General features: G+C 44.5%; 1 protein-coding gene across 2 annotated transcripts in view; it reads right to left on the reverse strand.

Annotated features, from left to right (window-relative positions):
• Positions 1-5,611: 5,611 nt before the first annotated feature.
• Positions 5,612-19,930, reverse strand: part of Itfg2 (integrin alpha FG-GAP repeat containing 2) — a 29,072-nt gene continuing 14,753 nt past the window's right edge. The window contains exons 2-12 of one of the 2 annotated variants that reach the window (XM_004869324.4): positions 12,138-12,233; positions 11,446-11,487; positions 11,106-11,277; positions 10,105-10,244; positions 9,537-9,685; positions 9,145-9,242; positions 8,916-8,969; positions 8,728-8,819; positions 8,166-8,283; positions 6,847-7,020; positions 5,612-6,773 (exon numbers count right to left, since the gene is read on the reverse strand). In XM_004869324.4, coding sequence (XP_004869381.1) covers positions 6,670-6,773; positions 6,847-7,020; positions 8,166-8,283; positions 8,728-8,819; positions 8,916-8,969; positions 9,145-9,242; positions 9,537-9,685; positions 10,105-10,244; positions 11,106-11,277; positions 11,446-11,487; positions 12,138-12,233 — 1,239 coding nt within the window. In that variant the 3' untranslated portion in view covers positions 5,612-6,669. The remainder of the gene's footprint in view (positions 6,774-6,846; positions 7,021-8,165; positions 8,284-8,727; positions 8,820-8,915; positions 8,970-9,144; positions 9,243-9,536; positions 9,686-10,104; positions 10,245-11,105; positions 11,278-11,445; positions 11,488-12,137; positions 12,234-19,930) is intronic. The other variant, XM_004869325.4, reaches the window with a different exon arrangement.

The following is a 19,930-nucleotide window of genomic DNA, read 5'->3' on the forward strand; positions in this document are numbered from 1 at the left end:
AATGGAAATGTTTTCTTCTTACCATTTCCTCATTGCCGAGCACTTTTGGGGCCCCAGAAAAATGGCATGACTTGATCCTGGGGGTCATTCTGCTCTATGCACGTGACTGCTAGGGTCCTTGTTGGCTTGTGCTGCTTTCTTACTGAGACAGGGGTCTAGCGTAGGGCTGGGGTGTGTGCTGTGGGTATGTAAGGGAGAGGAACTGACTGGCCCAGAACTTGAGTGTAGACTTGTCTGCCTTCATTGTCTTGTGATGAGATGCGGTGTAATCCAAAGACGCCTGGTGGAGGGAAACAGAGCTGGCGGGGGTTAAGGGTGGGGTGGTGGTGGTGTCCCCTCTGGTGCAGTCCCTGACTCACGGCCAAAGCAGCAGGAAGGCTGCTGGGACAGAAGTTCCAGCTGTCCTGTTCAGTTACAAGGGGAGAGACCTCTTAGGGGGCCAGCTTTCATTAAAGGTAGGATGGCAGAAAAGGCACTTCTCTCCTAACCTGGACCTAAGAATGGGATCCCCCATCATCCATCTTCGCTGTGCAATTCCATCTCTCACCATTTCTCTACCCCCTTCCCTGTCAGAGACTAATATTTAATGTGAGTGTGTGGTCCTCGTTTTGCTCTACATACCGGGAAGGTGTGTGCGTGCATGGGAAAGGCTCGTGTGTTCCACAGCAGAGGCCTTATCAGCTCTGGCACCACTGAACCACCTGCTCACTACTGAACCACTTCTAGTGAATGCACCCATTGCTCTGCTTGCCCTCCTGTCCCTGTGTCCACATTCTTCAGTCTTCCATATTTCATATTTCCACATTTCAGTGTCCAACTTAGAGGTCACTTCCTCCCCGAAAGCTTTTCTCATTTCCTCAGTAGGAAACTTTCCTCCATTTCCACCTCAAGACACCTTACTTATAATACTCTTATAGATCTTATTGAGGAGTTAATTTTACTTTGTGCTGTTGCTTTTTTGAAACAGAGTCTCCCTATATAGTTCTCAAAATCATGGCAATCTTCCTGCCCCAGCCTCCTGAGTGCTGGGATGAAAGGCATGTGCCACCATGCCTAGCTACATTTTACTTTTTTTTTTTCCCCCAATACTGGGGATTGAACTCAGGACCTTGCACTTCCAAGGCAGATGCAGCACCACTGAGCTAAATTCCTGGTCCTTACATTTTACTTCTTTAAACTGTTGAAAAACAACATTCAGGGCCGGGATTTAGCTCAGTGGTTTTGCCGCCTGCTGGGCAGGCTCAAGGACCTGAGTTCGATCCCCAGTACCAAAAACAAAAAACAAAAAAGAAAAGCAGCATTCATCAAAGTATCTTCTAATAACATGTCTTATGTACAGGAGATCCTCAACAAACGTTTGGAGAAAACCATCTTAATATATATGTATCCCAGAGTGCACCAAAATGTCTGTATATATCCCAAAGTGAACTTACCTTCATTCTGAGTGGCGAGCCTCTTGCTTACCCATGCCTGAGATTCCTAACAAGAGGTGGGTGTGGTAGTGGATCCTTGTAATCCTAGCATTATGAGAGGCCAAAGCAGGGGGATCACAAGTTTGAGTGTAGCCTAGGCAACTTTGTGAGACTTTGTCTCAAAATAAAAAAACAGGCTAGGGATGTAGGTCAGGGCAAAGGTTTGATTCCTAGTATTGTACCCGCCCCCACCAACAAACAAACACCTGAAGCACAAAAACATAAGTTCTGCTCTCTGATCTAAAGTTCTCTGACCAGGAGGCCCTCAAACTCCCAAGGATTGCTGGAAACAAACAGATCTCCACTTCGGACCACATCTTTCCCTGCTTATGTGTATCTCCGTTTCCTTTTTTTGGTTCCTTTACCAGAAAGTCAGTTTTGCCTCAATTATGACTCCCATAAAGAAATCACTTGTAAAGACTCAGTTTATTCCCTCCACTCATTTTAAAAAGAGAATCATCAAAGGGCAGGGAAATTGAAGGTTCCAATCCCACTTTCTCCTGGGGTGCAGGGATCCACAATCCTTCTGGTGCTGGGCCAGTTGCTTGGAGTGGCTGTGGACACAGGTGCTTAGTACAATCAGGTCTCTGCTGGATGCCTCAGGGCCCCTGGGGTAAAAGTGCAACTCAAATATGGGGGTGGGGTTACAAAAATATTTCCCTATCAGACCCTGGTGATAGTTTACAGCTCTGTGAAAATACTAAAAACCACTGACTTGGGGCTGGGAATGTAGCTCAATGTAGAAACCTAGCATGTGAGAAACTTTGGGTTTGATCATTAGCACTGCAAAAAACACTACTGAGCTGTATACTTTACAAGAATGAATTTTATGGTATATGAATCTCAATAGGTTTTTTTTTTTTTTTTTGTAAACAGAGTGGCTAGAAGGTTGTGGTAGTAAAGATTTAGATGCTATGTGGGCCAGGGATTAGAGAACACAAATCAGTGTTAGCTGAGTCACAGTGGTGGGATGGGAGTGGGGCTGGTTAGGGAAGATCCTGGAAGCTCGGGTGGGGATGCAGCACCTGGGCCTAGGCTCAGGTACAACAGCTGGAACTAAGGCTAGGGCAATAGATAGGGGCATGCTCGGCCCAGGTGTGTGGGGGTAAGTCCTCCCATGACTGACAGCAGCTTCTCAGGTCTTCTACCTTTCCTTTCTGGGTGTACCCCCTACCAGCAAGATGTGTACCCCAAGATGTCTTGACTGTCCCTAGCATGGTGGCAATATTCTCAGCCCTGGGGAACCGAGTGGGCAGGGAAGGACTTAGAGCTGAGGAGGGCAGCATGGCCACGGATCAGCCTCTCGTTTTCTCATGGTTCCTGCAGATGTAGAGTCTCAAGTTCTGGCTAGGACTGCAGACCCTGCTTTCCCTCACGTTAAGGCATCCACGGGTTTGGGGCCCGCCCTGAAGTACTGGCAAAGAGGTAAAGGACAGAGCAGAAGAACAAGCTCTAAGAAGGACCTGGAGGTGTGCACTGTTTTGTTGTTTTTTGAGACAGGGTCTTCCTATGCAGTTCAGGCTTTAGGTTTCTCAGTTACCCCCAAGTGGAAACTAAGAGATCTGGGTCCTTCCTTGACAGGGGTCCAGGTAAAATGGGAGCAAGGGAGAAGCCGGGAGCAGGTGGGAGCTGTGGGAAGTGGGAGGGGACAGAAGAGGGTGCTGGCAGAGAAGTAACCCACGTCCTGGCTCCCCAGTCCGGCGCACATCACCTGCAGCATGGCTGTGCTGCCACTGACAGCCCCTTCTCAGGGCTGTCCTTCCTGCCTTTGAACCAGGACGCTGGCCAGGGACTGTTGTCCTAGGCAGTCTCCAGGGCTGTGTTGCAATAGAAAAGCGGGAGGGATCATCCTCGAGTGGGTGACTCTGTCTGTCCTTCTTTTACCACCCTGGCCTCTGCTGTCCCACTCCTCTCAGCTGCTGATCTTCCCCCTGCTTCTCAGCAGCTGTCCTCTGCCCCATGAGGAGTGTCCTCTGCAGGGCCCATGATTCCAGGGTTCTGCTTTCCTGCTCTCTCAGCTCTTTCCCAAGAAGAGCAAAGCCAGGTCAGGGCTACAGAAAAGGACTGGAACATAATGGAGCAGCTCTAGGCGTGGCTCTGGCCATCAAAGTCAAAGCCAGCAGTCAATTGCTAGCCTCACCTGCGCCCATTGCGCCCCACCACTACTCACCTGCCTTTCCCCTGTCACCCCACCTCTGAGGCTTCATATCTGCCACCACCAGATTGCCAAGCTCCCTGGGCTGGGGCATGGGCTGTTTGGGCACTTGCCCTCCCTTTTAGTTCTGCACACACTCGCTCCCAGCTGAAAAGGAAAGGACATGGCAAGCACAGTAATTCATTTAACAGGAAAGGGAGTTACGCAGGAAGGCCCAGTTCCTAAGGCTGAAAGCTTTTATTAGCTATTTTTTCTGGGTCACAAACCTCCAAAGCCCACTGATTGATCAATGCCTTGGGCTGGCCTCTGACACTGCAGGTTTATCCTTCTCCATTTGCTTTTCCACCCTCTGGACCCCTCTAGTGGAGTGTGCAGAAGAGGGTTGCTGGGAGAAGCAACCCTGCACAGTAGACAGCACTCAGATTTAATCTATCCAATGTTCATTATTTCTAGAGCTGTCCACCTCCTTAAGGTACCTGCAGCCTTCTTTTTGGTCATTTGACCTTCAGCTTGTCTTGATTCCCTTGCCAGGTCAGAGCAAAAGGACAGAGCCTTCTTCGACTTCACTGTGAAGAAGAGAATCCATCGCTAAGGAGCCAGGCCCCTGGGTCTTTCTGCTTGGTCTGACTCTCTCAAATAATTAGGGACAGAGAAAAAGAAAGGTGTACCCAACAGGACTGTGTACCTGGGATTCTTAGGCTGGAAACTACATGTGAGCCTGGACGCATTAGAGAAGAGCCAGGGTGCAAAGAGCCACCCATGATGTCCAGCCTCACTGTTCTCAAATGACTCTCTTGTCCTCAGGATGTTATCTGTCATGGTACCTGGTCTCAAGGTCCTTAACAGTTCCCTATCCCTTGCTGCCTTGTTCCATGACTTTTGTCCCCTTCTCTGATTCTGTAATGACAGATCCCAGGCCCAATGCAGGCTGGCAGCCAGCTGCTTCTCTAGGCAGTGTTCCTCTCTGATCTTTCTTGCTGCCTATCGGGAGCTGAATGGTAACTCTGCCCCAACTGCCTTATGGGAAGGAAATATGGATGCGGGCCTTTCCCTTGGCTGATCCATTTGCCTGGCGTTGGTACAACCAAGGGCAATGATTTGTGGAATGTATTTTACATTACATATACAATTGTGAGGGCCAAGGATTTAGCTCAGTGGTTCCGCTGCCTGCCTCAAAAGCACAAGGTCTCGAGTTCAATCCCCTGTACCAAAAAACCCCCCAAAAGACAAAAAAACAACAAAAAACCCCATATACAATTATGACAAAACAATACCTACACTGTAAGCAATGGACTCTGTCTTCTAGTTTACTTTATTCTACTTCCTTTTAAAAAATGCTGGCCACAAGCTACCAAAGGATTATTACCTACAACTTGAAAAGCATTGATTTGGAGCACAAAGAATGAAGAGCAAAAAGAAGGCTGATGATACATGCCTACCATTCCAGAACTCTGGAGGCTGAGGCAAGAGGGTCCTAAGTCTGAGTTCAGCTTGGGCAGCTTGGAGACTCAGTGAAACCCTGTCTCAAAATAAAAAGTAAAAAAAGGGCTGAGCATGTAGTTCAGCACAAAGGCCCTGAGTTCAATCTCCAAAACTGTAAGCAAACCAACCAACCAACCAACTAGAAAGAACATAAATATTCCATGATATAATTCTGATTATGGTCTGGAGAATAAACCTGCATCAAATTGTAAATGACTACAGTCTTATATGCAATAAGGTATTCTGGGGGAAAGAGGAAAGCAGGGATGAGGGAGAAGGGCCTGCACAATACTTAAGAATACGGCAAGGCCGGGGCACAGCTCAGTGGTAGATACATGCCTAGCACATGCAAGGCTCTGGGTTCTCGCCTCAGCACTTGAACAAAAAAAGAGAGGGGGTGGGAAATATGGCATAATCTGAAAGCACTGACCAAGCTGCTTTAATAAATGGAGAAAAATCATCTCAGGGTTGCTAGGAATACAAGTAAGATCAGGCTGTAAAATGTTCTGGAAGACCTTTTTATTTTTATTAAAAAAATTTATTTTCCATTAAGTTTATTGGTACATTTTAGGTATACAATCCAGTTACACTCATCATTGGGATCTTGTACCTTTACATGATGTATCTTGGTTCTTATGTTTTTCCCATTCCCCTGCCCTCCCTTCACCCCCTCCACCCTTCCCTATTTACAAAGACTTTGTTTCCATTTTTTTCCTTTTCCCTTCTTTCCTTTCCCTTATCCCTCCCATTTCCCCTACTCCTTTAGACCTTTCTGGAAGACTTTTTTAAACAAAACAGTTTGCCAGTCATGTGATAATTACTACTGTCAATTACCTGGAGCTGTGCCATGAAAGGTGATGTTTAGGATGGGGTGGAGGCCCTACCTCCACTGCTTTCCTGGGACTGAAGACTGGTCTCCCTATGGGTGTTAGGGTTGTGCAAAAAATTTGTTCTCAAAAACAAGTCTGTTTTCTGCAGTGAGAGCAGGAAGCTTAGAGAGGGAGGCAGCGGCATCCTGGGTAATTCAGAACAAGGCTAGGATCCTACGACCCAGCTGCTGAGGTCCGTAAGGAAATGGGCAGAGGGTCACCTTATCTCTTTTTCACCAAAAAGAGGACAGGAGCCAGGTATGGTGGCAGATGGCTACAATCCAAGAAGCAGGAGGGTCATGAGTTCAAGACCAGCCTGTTGTACCTACCAGGTTCTAAGCCAGCGTGGACTACTCAGCAAGCCCCTCCTCCAAAAAAAACATGGGAGACAGTTTGTGGTGTAGGTAAGGGTGGCAGGTTAAGGGATTAAAAATGATTGATATGTAATATACCAATTTCCCAAAATGAATGCAGCTATTATGTATTTCTCACTAATACTATACTCATTAATTAAAAAAATACCAAGAGGCTTCTAGTTCATGGTCAAGCTAGAGTCATGGCACCTTCCCATGCCAAGTATTCACTCCTGCTCCTCTCTAAGTACACTCCCTCTCCTGTGAACATTGTGGACACCTCTGGGGTGGGGGTGGGGGTTTAGAGCATCCTTCAGCAGCCGAGAGGCCAAGCCCAACTAGGTGGGGTCCTGGGGGCTGGAGGAGGGACACTGTGGCGGCTGGTCTGGATGGTAGAGGATCTGGCGAAGCAGAGTGCGAGCTGCACAGTGGTCATTAGGATCTGACAATAGAAAGGAGCTAGTGAGAGGCTGTGGGTTCCGGGACGCCCGGCCTTTGGCTTTCCCAGGACTCACCCACGCCCAGCTCTTGCAGCAGGCTGTGGTACTCGGGCTCAGTCTCTAACAGTTTCAGCAGATTGCTGGACTCCATCCGCTCTAGCTGCACCTCCCAATACACGTAGATCTTCTGGTTGAAGGTGACATACACGAGGCAGGGGCTGTTGCGGCCCTCTTTGCAGGCATACAGGCCTGGGAGACAGGGACAATGAGACAGAGGTCAAGCTTGGGTCCCACTGGTGTGGGACAAGAACAAGACCTGGATATCAGAGTCAGGGTTTTGTCCTCCCCATCCCTAATATGCTGAGCAACAAACAAAGGTCTACTTTCTATTTCTTCTCTGCTGGGAACTCAGTAAAATAGGTTCAGACAGGAAAATATCGGGCCCCCCCAAGATATGGAAAAACTGTAGTAAAAAACTAGGCACAGAACAGTATCTAAAAAGGTGGTATTTTAAATTTTCCCATTCTAGTGCTATCCCTGGAGTCTTGTGGGACAGCCCTGCCAGTCCAAAGGGTCAGCCAGCAAAATCTGACCAGAAAGAAAGGCTTCTCCTAGGTTTTCACCCTTTATTTCAAGGCCATGCACATCAGCTTCTCAGGTCACTGGTGTTGTCTTCCAGAGACAGCTCCAGCTCCTATCAGCCTGTTTGTTCATTTTTTGTGGTGCTGGAGATTGAGCCAGCACCTCATGAATGTTGGGTAGGTTCTCCATCACTGAGGCACACACAGACCTTTATTATTTTGGTAACAGACATATCCCCAGGTTGCTCAAAAAAGCTGGTGCTGCTTTCCAAAGTTTTCAATTTGGAACTGAGAATGCTCTAGGAGAATTTTTCTCACAGAGTTCTAGCACACTCAGATGGAAAAGAACTCTAATGTCTTTCCACATCCCAGACACACAGTGAGAACGAATTCCACTATTTAAAATATTCAGAGATACCTTAATTTTTCTTTCTTTTCTTTTTTGGTACTGGGGATTGAACACGGGACATTGTGCTTGCAAGGCAGGTCGTGTTAATTTTCCTTATTTAAAACTGTCAGGGCCAGGGATTTAGCTCAGTGGTGCCACCACCTGCCTTCCAGGTGCAAGGTCCCAAGTTCAATCCCCGGTACCAAAAAAAAAAAATCCTCTTCGAGTTTTAAAACTTTCACGACTGTGACGGAGTACCTGCCCACGGCTTGCTAGTGAAGGGGCTAAAGCATTCATTCATTTATGAAGATTTCCATTTGTGGCTATGTCATCGAGTAGAAACAAGAGCCAAATGTTTCTGTAGCACCTCACGTCATTATCTAATGTGAGCGTGCGCAGAGAGGGACCGTAGGGGAGGGTCCCACCTGCACGGAAGGCGCGGATATTTTCATCCACTTGGAAGCGGACAACAGTACGGTTGTGATCGATAATATACGTCTGTCCATCCCAGGCACATGCAACCACCTCCTCATGTCCATTACCCTGAAAAAGGTCAGAGACAAGGAAACAGGAGTGGCCAGGAGGGCTTTAGCAAGACACCTAATGGCGGAGGCTGGAAAAGCTATAAAGGACAGTGAACTTGACTTTGGATGGCAGGCTGTGAGCTGGGGAAGAACTCCTGTGCCCACCCACCAGGGCGGTCAAATGAGGCACCTTTCATAATGCTGTGGAACAGGCAGCCTTATCCACAACTTTATTCTGAGGAAACCTCAGCTCCAAGCTTTCATCTTATTGAAGGTAAGTCACTCATTCATGGTGGACCCAATCCCTGCTCCCTATAGCTCCATCACCATGCAGACATGAGAGGTGCTACAGAAATGTTTAGAGGGATGTGAGCGGCTGAGAGTGTAGACAGATGCAAGTGGCTGGATGCAAAACTCTCTGTGCAGAATGCACAAATGCTCTGCTCCACCTATACCCACTCACTGTGACATCTAACTTCTCCAAGGCGAAGAGCTGGTGATCTACTTGCACTGACCACAGCAGCTTGTCTGCTTCCTCCATGAGCTTCAGAGTCCCTGTAGGGGGACAGATGGCCCAGAATGGACGAGCTGAACCCCGAAAAGACCCCATGGGCAGAGCCCTCTGCCCCTGCCCAGGCCAACTTTGCTCACCATCCAGGGTGCAGAGGGCAAAGAGGTCAGAGCTACCCCTCTCAGGGTTGTGGCCTGTGGGTGGGATGGAAAAATGTGAAGGGCAGAGCAAGCAAAACCTGTCTCCAGGATGGGGGCAGCCCCCCCTCAGGGAGGGAAGGACAATCTAGAAGCAAGATCAGGGCACTGGATCTCTTTCCTCCAGAGCTGACTCCTCCCCTCAGCTCTCTCCCTCCCAAGCCACCTTCACCTTGTTTGATGTTGCCTATCAGGTGAGTAGAGACGTTCTTGTTGTGGATACGGCCGGATGTCTGGTGCAGCACTACATCTCGGGCAGCTGCGGTCTCTCTGTGAGGAGGCGGGAGAGTGGCCATGTGGGTCCACTGGAGATGGGTTCTCCAGGCCCTTGGTGGCTGCTATCCCCAAAAAAGCAGGAGGGATTGACCTGCCGGGCAGACACCTTGAGCCTCTTTCAGATGCTGCAAAGTTAAGGCTCGGGATGCCCCAGGTACCCAAGTAATCCTCTGTAATGGGAGATGAAGGAGGTCTGTCAACTGCAGACCATCTTACTACCATGTGTCCTTGGGAAGCCTGTTTTGCTTCCATGCGGCCCACATACTCTGCAGTCCTGTACCTCCTTACCTGCTGCCCTCTATGGCCTCCTCAGAGGCAGGGGAAGATCCAGTGTCCTTGTTCCAGGTGCACAGAAGAACTGCGTAAGCACAGCCTGGCTGAGATACCATCAGCTCAGGAACACCCAGCGGCCCTGGGGTCACCGAGAGACTGTCCACCTGTACTAGGGAATGGGGTTCAGTGGGGATGGAGCACCAGGGAGGGGTGAGGCCTGTCAGGATGAGGGGATATAGTGGGGAAGGGCTCCTGGGAATAGCTCTCCAGAGGTGGGGGCACAGGAGGAAGGACTGTGGAGTCTGGAGAATCCTCCCCTCTACACACTCCTGCTTTCCACTGTGAGTGTCCCACTGGGTCTTGATCCTGATGGGATCCATACCACATCTACTGAATACTCTTGTTTCTCAACCCAGTGTTCTCTCTCTTTCACCTGCCATTAGAATTTCTGTGAAGATCTTGACTGGAGATGATATTCTGTGGGTCTTTCTCACAAGTGGCTTTCCCTTCTTCCCGCCCTGATCCTGTCCCGTGACTGATCTCCAGAGGCCTTGGTCCCTGCTTCCCTAACTCAGCCTCTCACCTGGCCCTCCAGCATCCATTTCTTGAGGGACACCAGCTGTCCTGTCAGGTGTCCAGTACCCTCAGACAGCTCTTCCCAGCGGAAGGCGTGCACCACACGGTCTGTGTGTCCTACCACCAGTTCACAACACCCATCTCCATCTGTGGGCACAGAGAATAAGCTGCATTCGGAGCCAAATCTGTACTGGTCAGCTTGAGGACTACAATCACTTTCCTCTCTTTTGCCGCGGTCACTGCTGCTGGCACTTTTTATCTGGTGCAACATCATGTCCAGCCTTTTGTGCTATTCATGGCCACTGTAGCTGCTGCCTGCCCCAGCCTTTCCTTGTGCTCACGTAGCTACCCGTCCCTCTGTCCTACAAGCCTCACTGTGTATACTCTCCTATTCTTATATGGTCCAGTGTCCTGACTCATCCCATGCACCTCCCACTTTCAGACCACTTCTGGTCAAAATAGCAGCCCTGTGGCTGGAGAGCTCATTCTCTTGGCACTTTCAGGCTTCTACCAAATGTCACCTTCTCAGCAAGCACATTCTTGTCAGCTCCACTTAAAATCGCTACCTCTACCTTGATAATGCCAGAGCTATTTCTATGACTTATTTTCTCTACAGCACTTATTACCTTCTAATATACTATTTAAATTTATTTTTTGCTGTACTGGGGATGGAACCCAGGGGTTCATGCATGCTAGGCAAGTATTCTACAACTGAGCAACAGTCCCAGACCAACTATTTAATTTTCTTGAAAAAATTTAGATTGTTTTTTCCTGTCTCTCCGTAATAAAGTCTAGGACAGCAGTTATTTGTGTCTGTTTCATTCATTACTATAATTCTAGTGCCTAAAACTATGCTTGGCTCGCAATGAGAGCTCAGTAACTCGGCATTTAATACATAGCAAATGTGTCAATGAATATGGACCCCTTCCCTCACACTAATCCTTGAGATCTGTCGTAACACCCACTGGCTCTATGGCCCTGGTTGCCTGCAAAGGGAACTATGCTCACCGATGTCGCCGATCAGCATGACCTTGGTGTTGGCTGGGATGTGCTGCTTGAAGACTGGACGCTGCTCCTCTCCCACCAGTGTTTCGTGGTGTCCAGAGGCATCCAGGACCTTGCCAGGTGTCAGGTCAAACAAATGAAACCAGCCTTCGGCGCTCACTGCCACCACCAGGTTCTGGGAGAAAGAAGAGAGAGGTACAGGAGAGATGGACTGGCCTGGAGAGGGAGGTCAGGGTGCAAGGTTGATAATTACATCTTAGAGGTCAGGGCTGGCTTGCGCTGGCAGACAGGGTGGAGAGGAGGCCATGGAACTGTATCAAAGCCCATTCCCTAGAGTTCTTACCTTTCCTTTATTACACACATCTCCAACCCCAACACAGGTCAACTGCAATAGAGAAAGGGAGGCTCAGGGAGGCAACAGGGAGAACAGTCTTCTCTAATCCCTATGAAGCAAGATGGAGTGAGTTTCTTAATTACCATCATTTACTGAAAACTCATCATGTGGCATACACTGATAGTCTTTACTGACCCAATTATTGTGCTATGGGTTCCGTTTACCCAGACAATATGAAAATCTGAAGTGGGTGAGATAATTTGGGCTTAAAACAAAACCACATGTATGATGGTGGTCAAATAAGATTACATCACTTGGTACTGTAGTAGTTGTCTTAGTCTGTGTGCATACTCTATGATGTTCACACAGTGACCAAAGAGCCTATTTCTCAGAACAGGTCCCTGTTGTTATGTGACACATGACTATACTTTATAGGATCAGACAACTTTACGTGGCTTCTGTAAAGCGTTAAGGGTCCCCACAACATAAAGCACAGCTGGCCTTGTGTGGAGGGGTAGGGTGGAGGAGATGTGAGAGCTGGGCTTGGGTCAACTAAATTCCAAGTGGGGCTGGGCTGAGCAGCTGGGAGGTCAGGATAAACCGGGGAGCTCTGCAGCAGACCTCTCCTTCACAGTGCCTGCCTGCATGGAAGGGATCCTTCCCCCACCTTCCTCTCAAAACCCAGCGAGGTGAATACTGACCATCCCCTGGCAGGTGCAGGTGAGCCATGGCCGGCTGTCATCATTCTTGTAGACAGACAGCTTTCCGCTGGTGTCTCCTACAACCAGTTCATTTAACTTCAAAGGGAGAGAGAAGAATGTTAGTGAAACAGTTCATTCTGTATAAACATGAGCTCTTTTTTTTTTTTTGAGAAAAACAAACAACAACCACCAAACAACAAAAAATGTCTGCTACTGGGCTTATACACTTTTATGGGAGAAGAGGAATGGGTGGGCACTTTTCCTCCCTCTCAAAAAAGGTATAAATAAGGGCCAGGGATTCAGCTCAGTGGCTCTGCCACCTGCCTCGAAAGTGCAAGGACCTGAGTTCGATCCCCGGTGTCTCCCCACCAAAAGGTATAAATGTATTCAGTTCCAAACTATATAGCATTTACACTCATTTCTCCGAATGTCCACACTCCCTTCTTGAGTATACAATGTGCTTTCTATATTTGCCTAATAAAGACTATTCGTGTCTCTTTTTGGTGCATCCTGAAAATTCTTTTTCTGTGATGGGAGTCAGTGAGCCTGCTACAGTGGGGTGGCTTAAGTTTGGGAAATTCTCAAACCTGGCCTGGTGACATTTTCTCTTGGCAAACCAGCCAGGAGGTAAAAGAATTGAGAGGGGGCTTTTGCTAAGACCAGCCAAAAGATTTTCATTCTTTTTTTCTTTCCCACTTTCCTCAACTCCTTGCCCTCTGAAACATAGTGTATCTTTTTTTCTCCTCCTTTTTCTCTTCCTCTCCCTGCCTTCAAACTTCTGCAGTCTTAAGAGTCCTTTCCTTTTCCAGCAGTTAGACTCCCAATGCCCTGGAAAACGAGTGCTTGTACATAAAAGTACTGAAGGCAAGAAGCACTTGCTCCCCGTGACCAGAAGTGGGAAGAGGTGTCAAGAGGAAGCCTCCAGGACATGCAGTGGGCTTACTAGGTATTCCTTTAGGTTAGCACCACATTCTGTCTGCCTTAGTTACTTTTCTCATTGCTGAAACAAAATACCTAACTTCCAAAGTTAAAAAAGGAAAGGTTTATTCTGGCTGTCAATTTTTAGAGCTTTCAGTCCAGTCACCTGGTTCCAAGGCAGGGTGGCACAGCAGAGGGCATCACAGAGGAGAAAGAGTCCATGGCAAAGCAGGCAGGAGGCAGCAGAGCAGCGAAGCTGCAGAGTAGCTTCTTTCTGTCCTTTTATATTCCATCCAGGCCATTTGCCTTTTTGGTGGTGCCACCCACACCCAGGGTGGCACCCTTACTCCCATTATTACATACCCTAATCCGGCCACCTCTGGGACCCTCCACCCTATGACCTCATGAGGCTTGCAGGGACATCTAGATACAAAATAAAGATAAAGCCACCATCCAGTGTCTTGAGCAAAGTTTCTCATGCAGCTGGCATGGGAAACTCAATCCTGAGACAGTGGAGAAACTGGACTCTGGGTTGCAGCAATCTCAAAAGCCTATATAGTTGCAGGTCCTAAACACTTCAGCCTGAGGGGTCTTCTACATCGTGATTTTGACCCTCCCCTAAACCAAAGGGCATAAGCTTGCTCCACCTGATGCCGTGGCTCCCCTCTTGGGGTGGCTGGGAACATATCCTAAGCTGTGCAGATTCAAATGGTCATTCAGGTGAAAACTGACACTATACATGGGGACCTGATAAAGTTTATGGATCTGAACTGAGCCCAGTGGTTTACTTTTTTACCCAGGAAGGATCTTGGGTCTGACTGCCTCTTTTATCTACCAGTGAGAGCAGAGTCAGGCCTTGAACTGGACACTACCATGACATTGTAGACCCCAGAAAATAACTACAGGCTTGAAATCACAGAGAAATTTCTTTTTTTTTCCTTTGCATTTGGTAATTTTTTTCTTTTTTTGTTTGTTTGTGCTTTGGTTCCAGGAATCAAACTCAGGACCTTGCGCTTGTGAGGCATGCACGGGAACCACTGAGCTAAATCCTTGGCCCTGTTTGTTTTTAAAAAAAAAACTTTTTTTGTGACTGTGAACATTGTTTTAAATTTTTTCTTCTTTCTTTCCCTCCTGTCTTTTTCACATTTCCTAAGGCTTGCATAATCTTCTTTGTCCTCTAGCCTTCCTTCTAATCTTTTCTTCTTTTCTTTTTCATTTTTTTCCTCTTCTGCCTTTTAAATTTTCTTCCCTTCATTACTTCTCTCTTATTTTTATATTTATTTATTTATTTTTTGAGACAGGGTCTCACTATGCAGTTCAGGCTGGCCTCAAACTTACGGCAATCTTTTTCTTTTATTTTTATTCTCTGTATACTTTCTTTTTTTCCTACTTTTCTCTTATTTTATTTCTTGCCAGTTTTTTTGGTCCTACCTTTACCCAATTCTGTAGACATTCTTCTACTTCCCAACAAGATCCTTTGTACCATTTCTCCTCCTCCTATCATTAAATTTAAATTTTCAAAGTTTTCCTTTTGCCTCTCCCATTCCCAAACCCTAAATCTTTAATAGTATAACCATAAATCTTTGTTAATCTTTTGATAGTTAACTCTGTAACATTACTGTTGAATTCTTTTCTACCATTAGCAGAGATGTGACTGTTACATTTAGTACAGTTACATTTAGCTGTAAGTCAACACCTGAGTTGCCTTAATGTTTACATTATAACTGATGGTTTCTTTTCTTGGGTTAAAGGCGGTACATCACTGGTTCTTATGGTACATTAATGTCTAATTTGTCTCAGGTGATACTTCTGTGGCTGTTTCACTTGATATTAACAGGGTAACATAATTATTGTGATTACTCTATAAGCCAACATTCAGATTGCCTTCGTGACATTCACAATACTACAGTAGATTCCCAGAGAACTTGGTTGCTGGAGTAAGTATAGTCCTCCTCCTCTCCCAAAGTAACCAAGGTCGTCAAATAATGGGGCTCTGGTAAAGAATTACAGTTAGCCACACCCAAAGTATATCACTGAAAAGCAATGAAAGAGATCTCTATCTTAGCAACAGAGTCTTTAGACTATAAACATCAATGAATCTCAGCACAAAACGAAACAAACAGAAACAATAGAAACACAGGAAGAAGAGGCAACAAAATGCCTCCCCAAAGCCCCAATTCTCCCAAAGCCAATCCAGGGGACACTAAGGGGCAAAGTTGTATAAGCCACACACCTGAATTACTCAAAAGCATAGCAGATGAGGTTAGAAAACAGCTTAAAGAGATACTCAATGAGATTAGAGAACATATAACAAATAAATGATAAATAACATATAATAATAAAATATTATATAATAATATAGTAATAAATAACAAAAATGCAGAATCTCTCAGAAAACACTAATAGAAAGCTAGATGAACTAAATAAAATGATATAAAACATGCATGACCAGTTCACCAAATTAGAGTGCCTGAAAAAGTTTCAATCAGAAATCTAGGAGATTAAAAGTCATATTAAAATTATGGGCAGCAGGACAGACTGATGTGAAGACAATTTCAGAACTAGAAGGCAATGATGCCTTTAAAGACTGACTACTCAAAGACACCTTAAAAACAGCAAGAGAAAATAAAAAATTGATCCAACAAGTGTTAGATGATGCAAAGAAGAGTAATCAAAGAATAATGGGAATAAATGAAATATCAGAAGAGAAATGGCATAAAAAACCTGTTCACAGAAATGATGGCAGAAAACTCCCCAAATGTAGGAAAAGAAATAAACATACAGATAAGCAAGGGATATAGAACACCAAATAGCCATGATCGAAAGAGAACCTTTCCATGCCACATCACATTACACTCAAAATTCCAGAAGTCCACCACAGAGACAAAAATCTTAAAAGCTGTTAGAGAAAGGAAGCAAATCTCATACAAAGGTAAACCCATTAGAATAACAACTGATTTCTCTACACAAATCTTAAAGGCCAGGAGGGCTTTCAGTGAAGTGTTTCAAGCCCAAAGAGATATCACCTTCCAACCCAAACTTATGTATACTGCAGAACTTTTCTTTAAAATTGATGGACAAATAAGATATTTCCATAACAAGGAGCACCTTTAGAAATTCATGACTACCAAACTAGCGTTACAAAAAATTCTCAAGGACATCCTAGAAAGAGACAATGAAAGCAACAATGTCAATAAGTAAAAAAAGAATGAATACACCTGGTGGGATGAATAGCTAAACAAAAGAAGAAAAATGAGGAAATCAGAAACAAGAAAATAATGCTTTGAGAGGAATAAGTCAATATCTCTCAGTAATAACTCTGAATGTGAATGGTTTCAATTCCCCAATTAAAAGACACAGATTGCCAGAATGGATCAAGAAAGAAAACCCAACAATATGTAGCACAGAAGAAACACGTTTAGTGCAAAAAGATAATCACAGATTAAAAATCAAAGGATGGAAAACAACATTTCATGAAACAGGAACCCAGAAAAAAGCAGGAGTTGCTATCTTAATTTCAGACAAAGTGGATTTCAAGCTGAGGCTGGTCAGAAGAGACAAAGGTGTACATATTAGTTAAAGGGAACAATTAACAGGAGGAGATAATGATCATAAATATATATGCACCAAATATCAGCACACCCAACTTCACAAAACAATACCAATGGACATGACAAACAGATTAAACACCAATACTCAATATCCCATTGTCACAAATGGACAGCTCAACTAGATAAAAAATCCAAAGAAATATCAGAGTTGAACCAAACTTTCAAATAAATGGACTTAATAGTTAGATACAGAGCATTCCATCCAGCAACAGAACTACACATTCTTTTCAGCAGCAATGGAACTTTCTCTAAAACAGACCAATATTAGCCAATAAAGCATGCTTAAGTAAATGCAAAATAATCTACATTATCCCATGCATATTTTCGGATCACAGTGCAATGAAACTAGAAATCAATGGCAAAAGAAACCACATAAACTATGCAAACACACAGAAACTAAACAATACCCTCTTGACTAATCAATGAATCACAGATGAAATTAAAAAAGAAATTAGACAGTTTCTCTAATCAAACAATAATGCCAGAATGACATACTGGAATCTACTGAACACAATGAAAGCAGTTCCATAATGGAATTTCATGGTAGTGAATTCTCACATCAGAAAAACAGAATGAGCTTAAATAATGATTCACCTCAAGGTCCCAGGAAAAAACAATCCAAACCCAAAGCTAGTATGAGGAAGGAAATTATAAAGATCAGGGCAGAAATTGATTGAGACTATGAAAACAATACAAAGAATCAGTAATTGGAGGAGATGATTCCTTGAAAAATTAAAGAAAATAGTCAAACCCTTAGCTAGTAAGGAAAGAAAAGACTTAAATCCATACAATTAGAAATGCAAAAGCTGAAATCACAATGGATTCTGCTGAAATCTAGACTACTGGTAACTACTGGCACACTAATAAAATAGAAAATTCAGAGGAAATGTATAATTCTTAGATACATAAGAACTACCAAAGCTGAACCAAGAAGATATAAATATCCTGAAGAAGCCAGTATCAGTCAGTGAAATTGAAGAAATAATAAAAACACTACCAACTAAGAAAAGCCTAGGTCCCAACAGATTCACTGCTGAATTCTACAAGAACTTTAGAGAAGATTTAATCCTAGTATTCCTCAAACTCTTTAATGAAATTGAAAGGGAAGCAGTACTGCCAGTCATTCCTGGAAGCAAGAATTACTCAGATTCCCAAACCAGAAAAAGGTCCAACCAAAAAAGGAGAACTACAGGCCAATCTCTAATTAACACAGATGCAAAAATCCTCAATAAGATAATGGCAAACAGAATGGATCAAATCAGCAAAAAGATCATACATCATGACCAAATAGGATTCATTCCAGGGATGCAGGGATGGTTCAACATATCAACAAATCAATAAATGCAATAAACCATATAAACAGAACCAAGGACAAAAAACACATGATCACCTCAAAAGATGCAGAAAAAGCATTTGACAAAATCCAAGAAAATAGGAATAGAAGGTTTTTATCTCAACCTGATAAAAGCCATCTATGACAAATCAACAGTCAACATCATACTGAATGAAGGAAGCTGAAAGCTTTTCCTCCAAAATCAGGAACAAGACTAGGATGCCCGCTATCACCACTGCTGTTTAATATAGTGCCTGAAACATAAGCTAGAGCAATAAGACAAGAGAATGAATTAAAAGGGATATGGATAGGGAAGGAAGAAGTTAAATTATCATTATTTGCTGATGACATGATCCTCTACATAGAAGGTCCCAAAAACTCCACCAAAAGACTCCTAGAACTAATATCCAAATTTGGCAGTGTAGCAGGATACAAAATCAATGTTCAAAAATCAATAGCATCCCTGAACATAAATAATGAACTCACTGGGAGGGAAAGTAGGGAAACAATACCTTTCAAAATAGCATCAAGAAAAATGAAATACTTAGGAATGAACCTAACCAAGGAAGTCAAAGACCTCTTACAATAAAAACTATAGTACTCTGAAGAAAGAGACTGAAGAGGACATCAAAAAATGGAAAGACGGGCCCGGGGATTTAGCTCAGTGGTTCTGCTGCCTGCCTTGCAAGTACAAGGATCCAAGTTCGATCCCTGGTACCAAAAAAAAAAACAACCCCAAAAAAGGAAAGACATCCCTGTTCCTGGATGGACAGAATCAATATAGTCAAAATGGTCATACTTCCAAAACTGTTATATAGAATGCAATCCCAATCAAAATACCAATAACATTCCTTACAGAACTGGAGAAAGCAATCCCAAAATTAATAGGGAACCAGAAGAGACCTCAAATAGCAAAAGAAATTCTGGGCAACAAGGGCACAGTATGGGGCATCACAACCCTGGACTCCATGTTATTCTACAAAGCTACAGTGATAAAAACAGCATGGTATTGGCAAAACAAGATTCATGGATCAATGGAAAAGAATAGAAGGCACAGAAACAACTCCAGGCACACTCAGCTATGTTATTTTTGACAAAGGAGCCAAATCCCTTCACTGGGTGCAAGACAGTCTCTCTAACAAATGGTGCTGAGCAAACTGGGTATCCACATACCGAAGGTTGAACTCAGACCCATATCTCTTAGCATGCACTAAATGAAAATCAGAATGGATTAAAGATCTAAACATTAGAACAGAAACTCTTAATCTGCTGGAAAACAAAATAAGTAAAACTCTTGAAGACATTGGTACAGGCAAAAAGTTTCTGAGCAAAACCCGTGTTGCACAAGGACTAATACCGAGAATCAACAAATGGGATCACATCAAATTTCAAAGCTTCTGCACAGCAGAGGAAACCACTAACAGAGCAATGAGACAACCTACAGAATGCGAAAAGAAATTTGCCAGCTACTCCTTAGTCAAAGGACTAATAATCAGAATATATAAAAACCTGAAAAAATTAACTCCCCCAAATTTATAAAGGCCCAATTAAAAAATGGGCATGTGAAATGAACAGACACTTCTCAGATGAAAAAATACAAAAACGTTCAACACTGCTAACTATTGGAGAAATGCACATTAAAAGAACATTGAAGGGGGCCGGGGATTTAGCTCAGTAGTTTTGCCGCCTGCTGCACAAGTGCAAGGACCTGAGTTCGATCCCTGGTACCAAAAAAAAAAAGGACATTGAGGGCCAGGGATTTAGCTCAGTGGCTTAGCTGCCTGCTGTGCAATCTCAAGGACCCGAGTTCAATCCCCGGTACCAAAAAAAAAAAAAAAAAAAAAAGAACACTGAGATTCAGTTTCACTCCAGAAAGAATGGCTAGCATCCAGAAATCAATCGATAACAAATGCTGGCAAGGGTGTGGGGAG

This window comes from Heterocephalus glaber, unplaced genomic scaffold (genome assembly GCF_053883595.1).
Source record: "Heterocephalus glaber isolate CG9 unplaced genomic scaffold, H.glaber_assembly_v1.0 deba00001444, whole genome shotgun sequence".
Lineage (NCBI taxonomy): Eukaryota > Metazoa > Chordata > Mammalia > Rodentia > Bathyergidae > Heterocephalus > Heterocephalus glaber.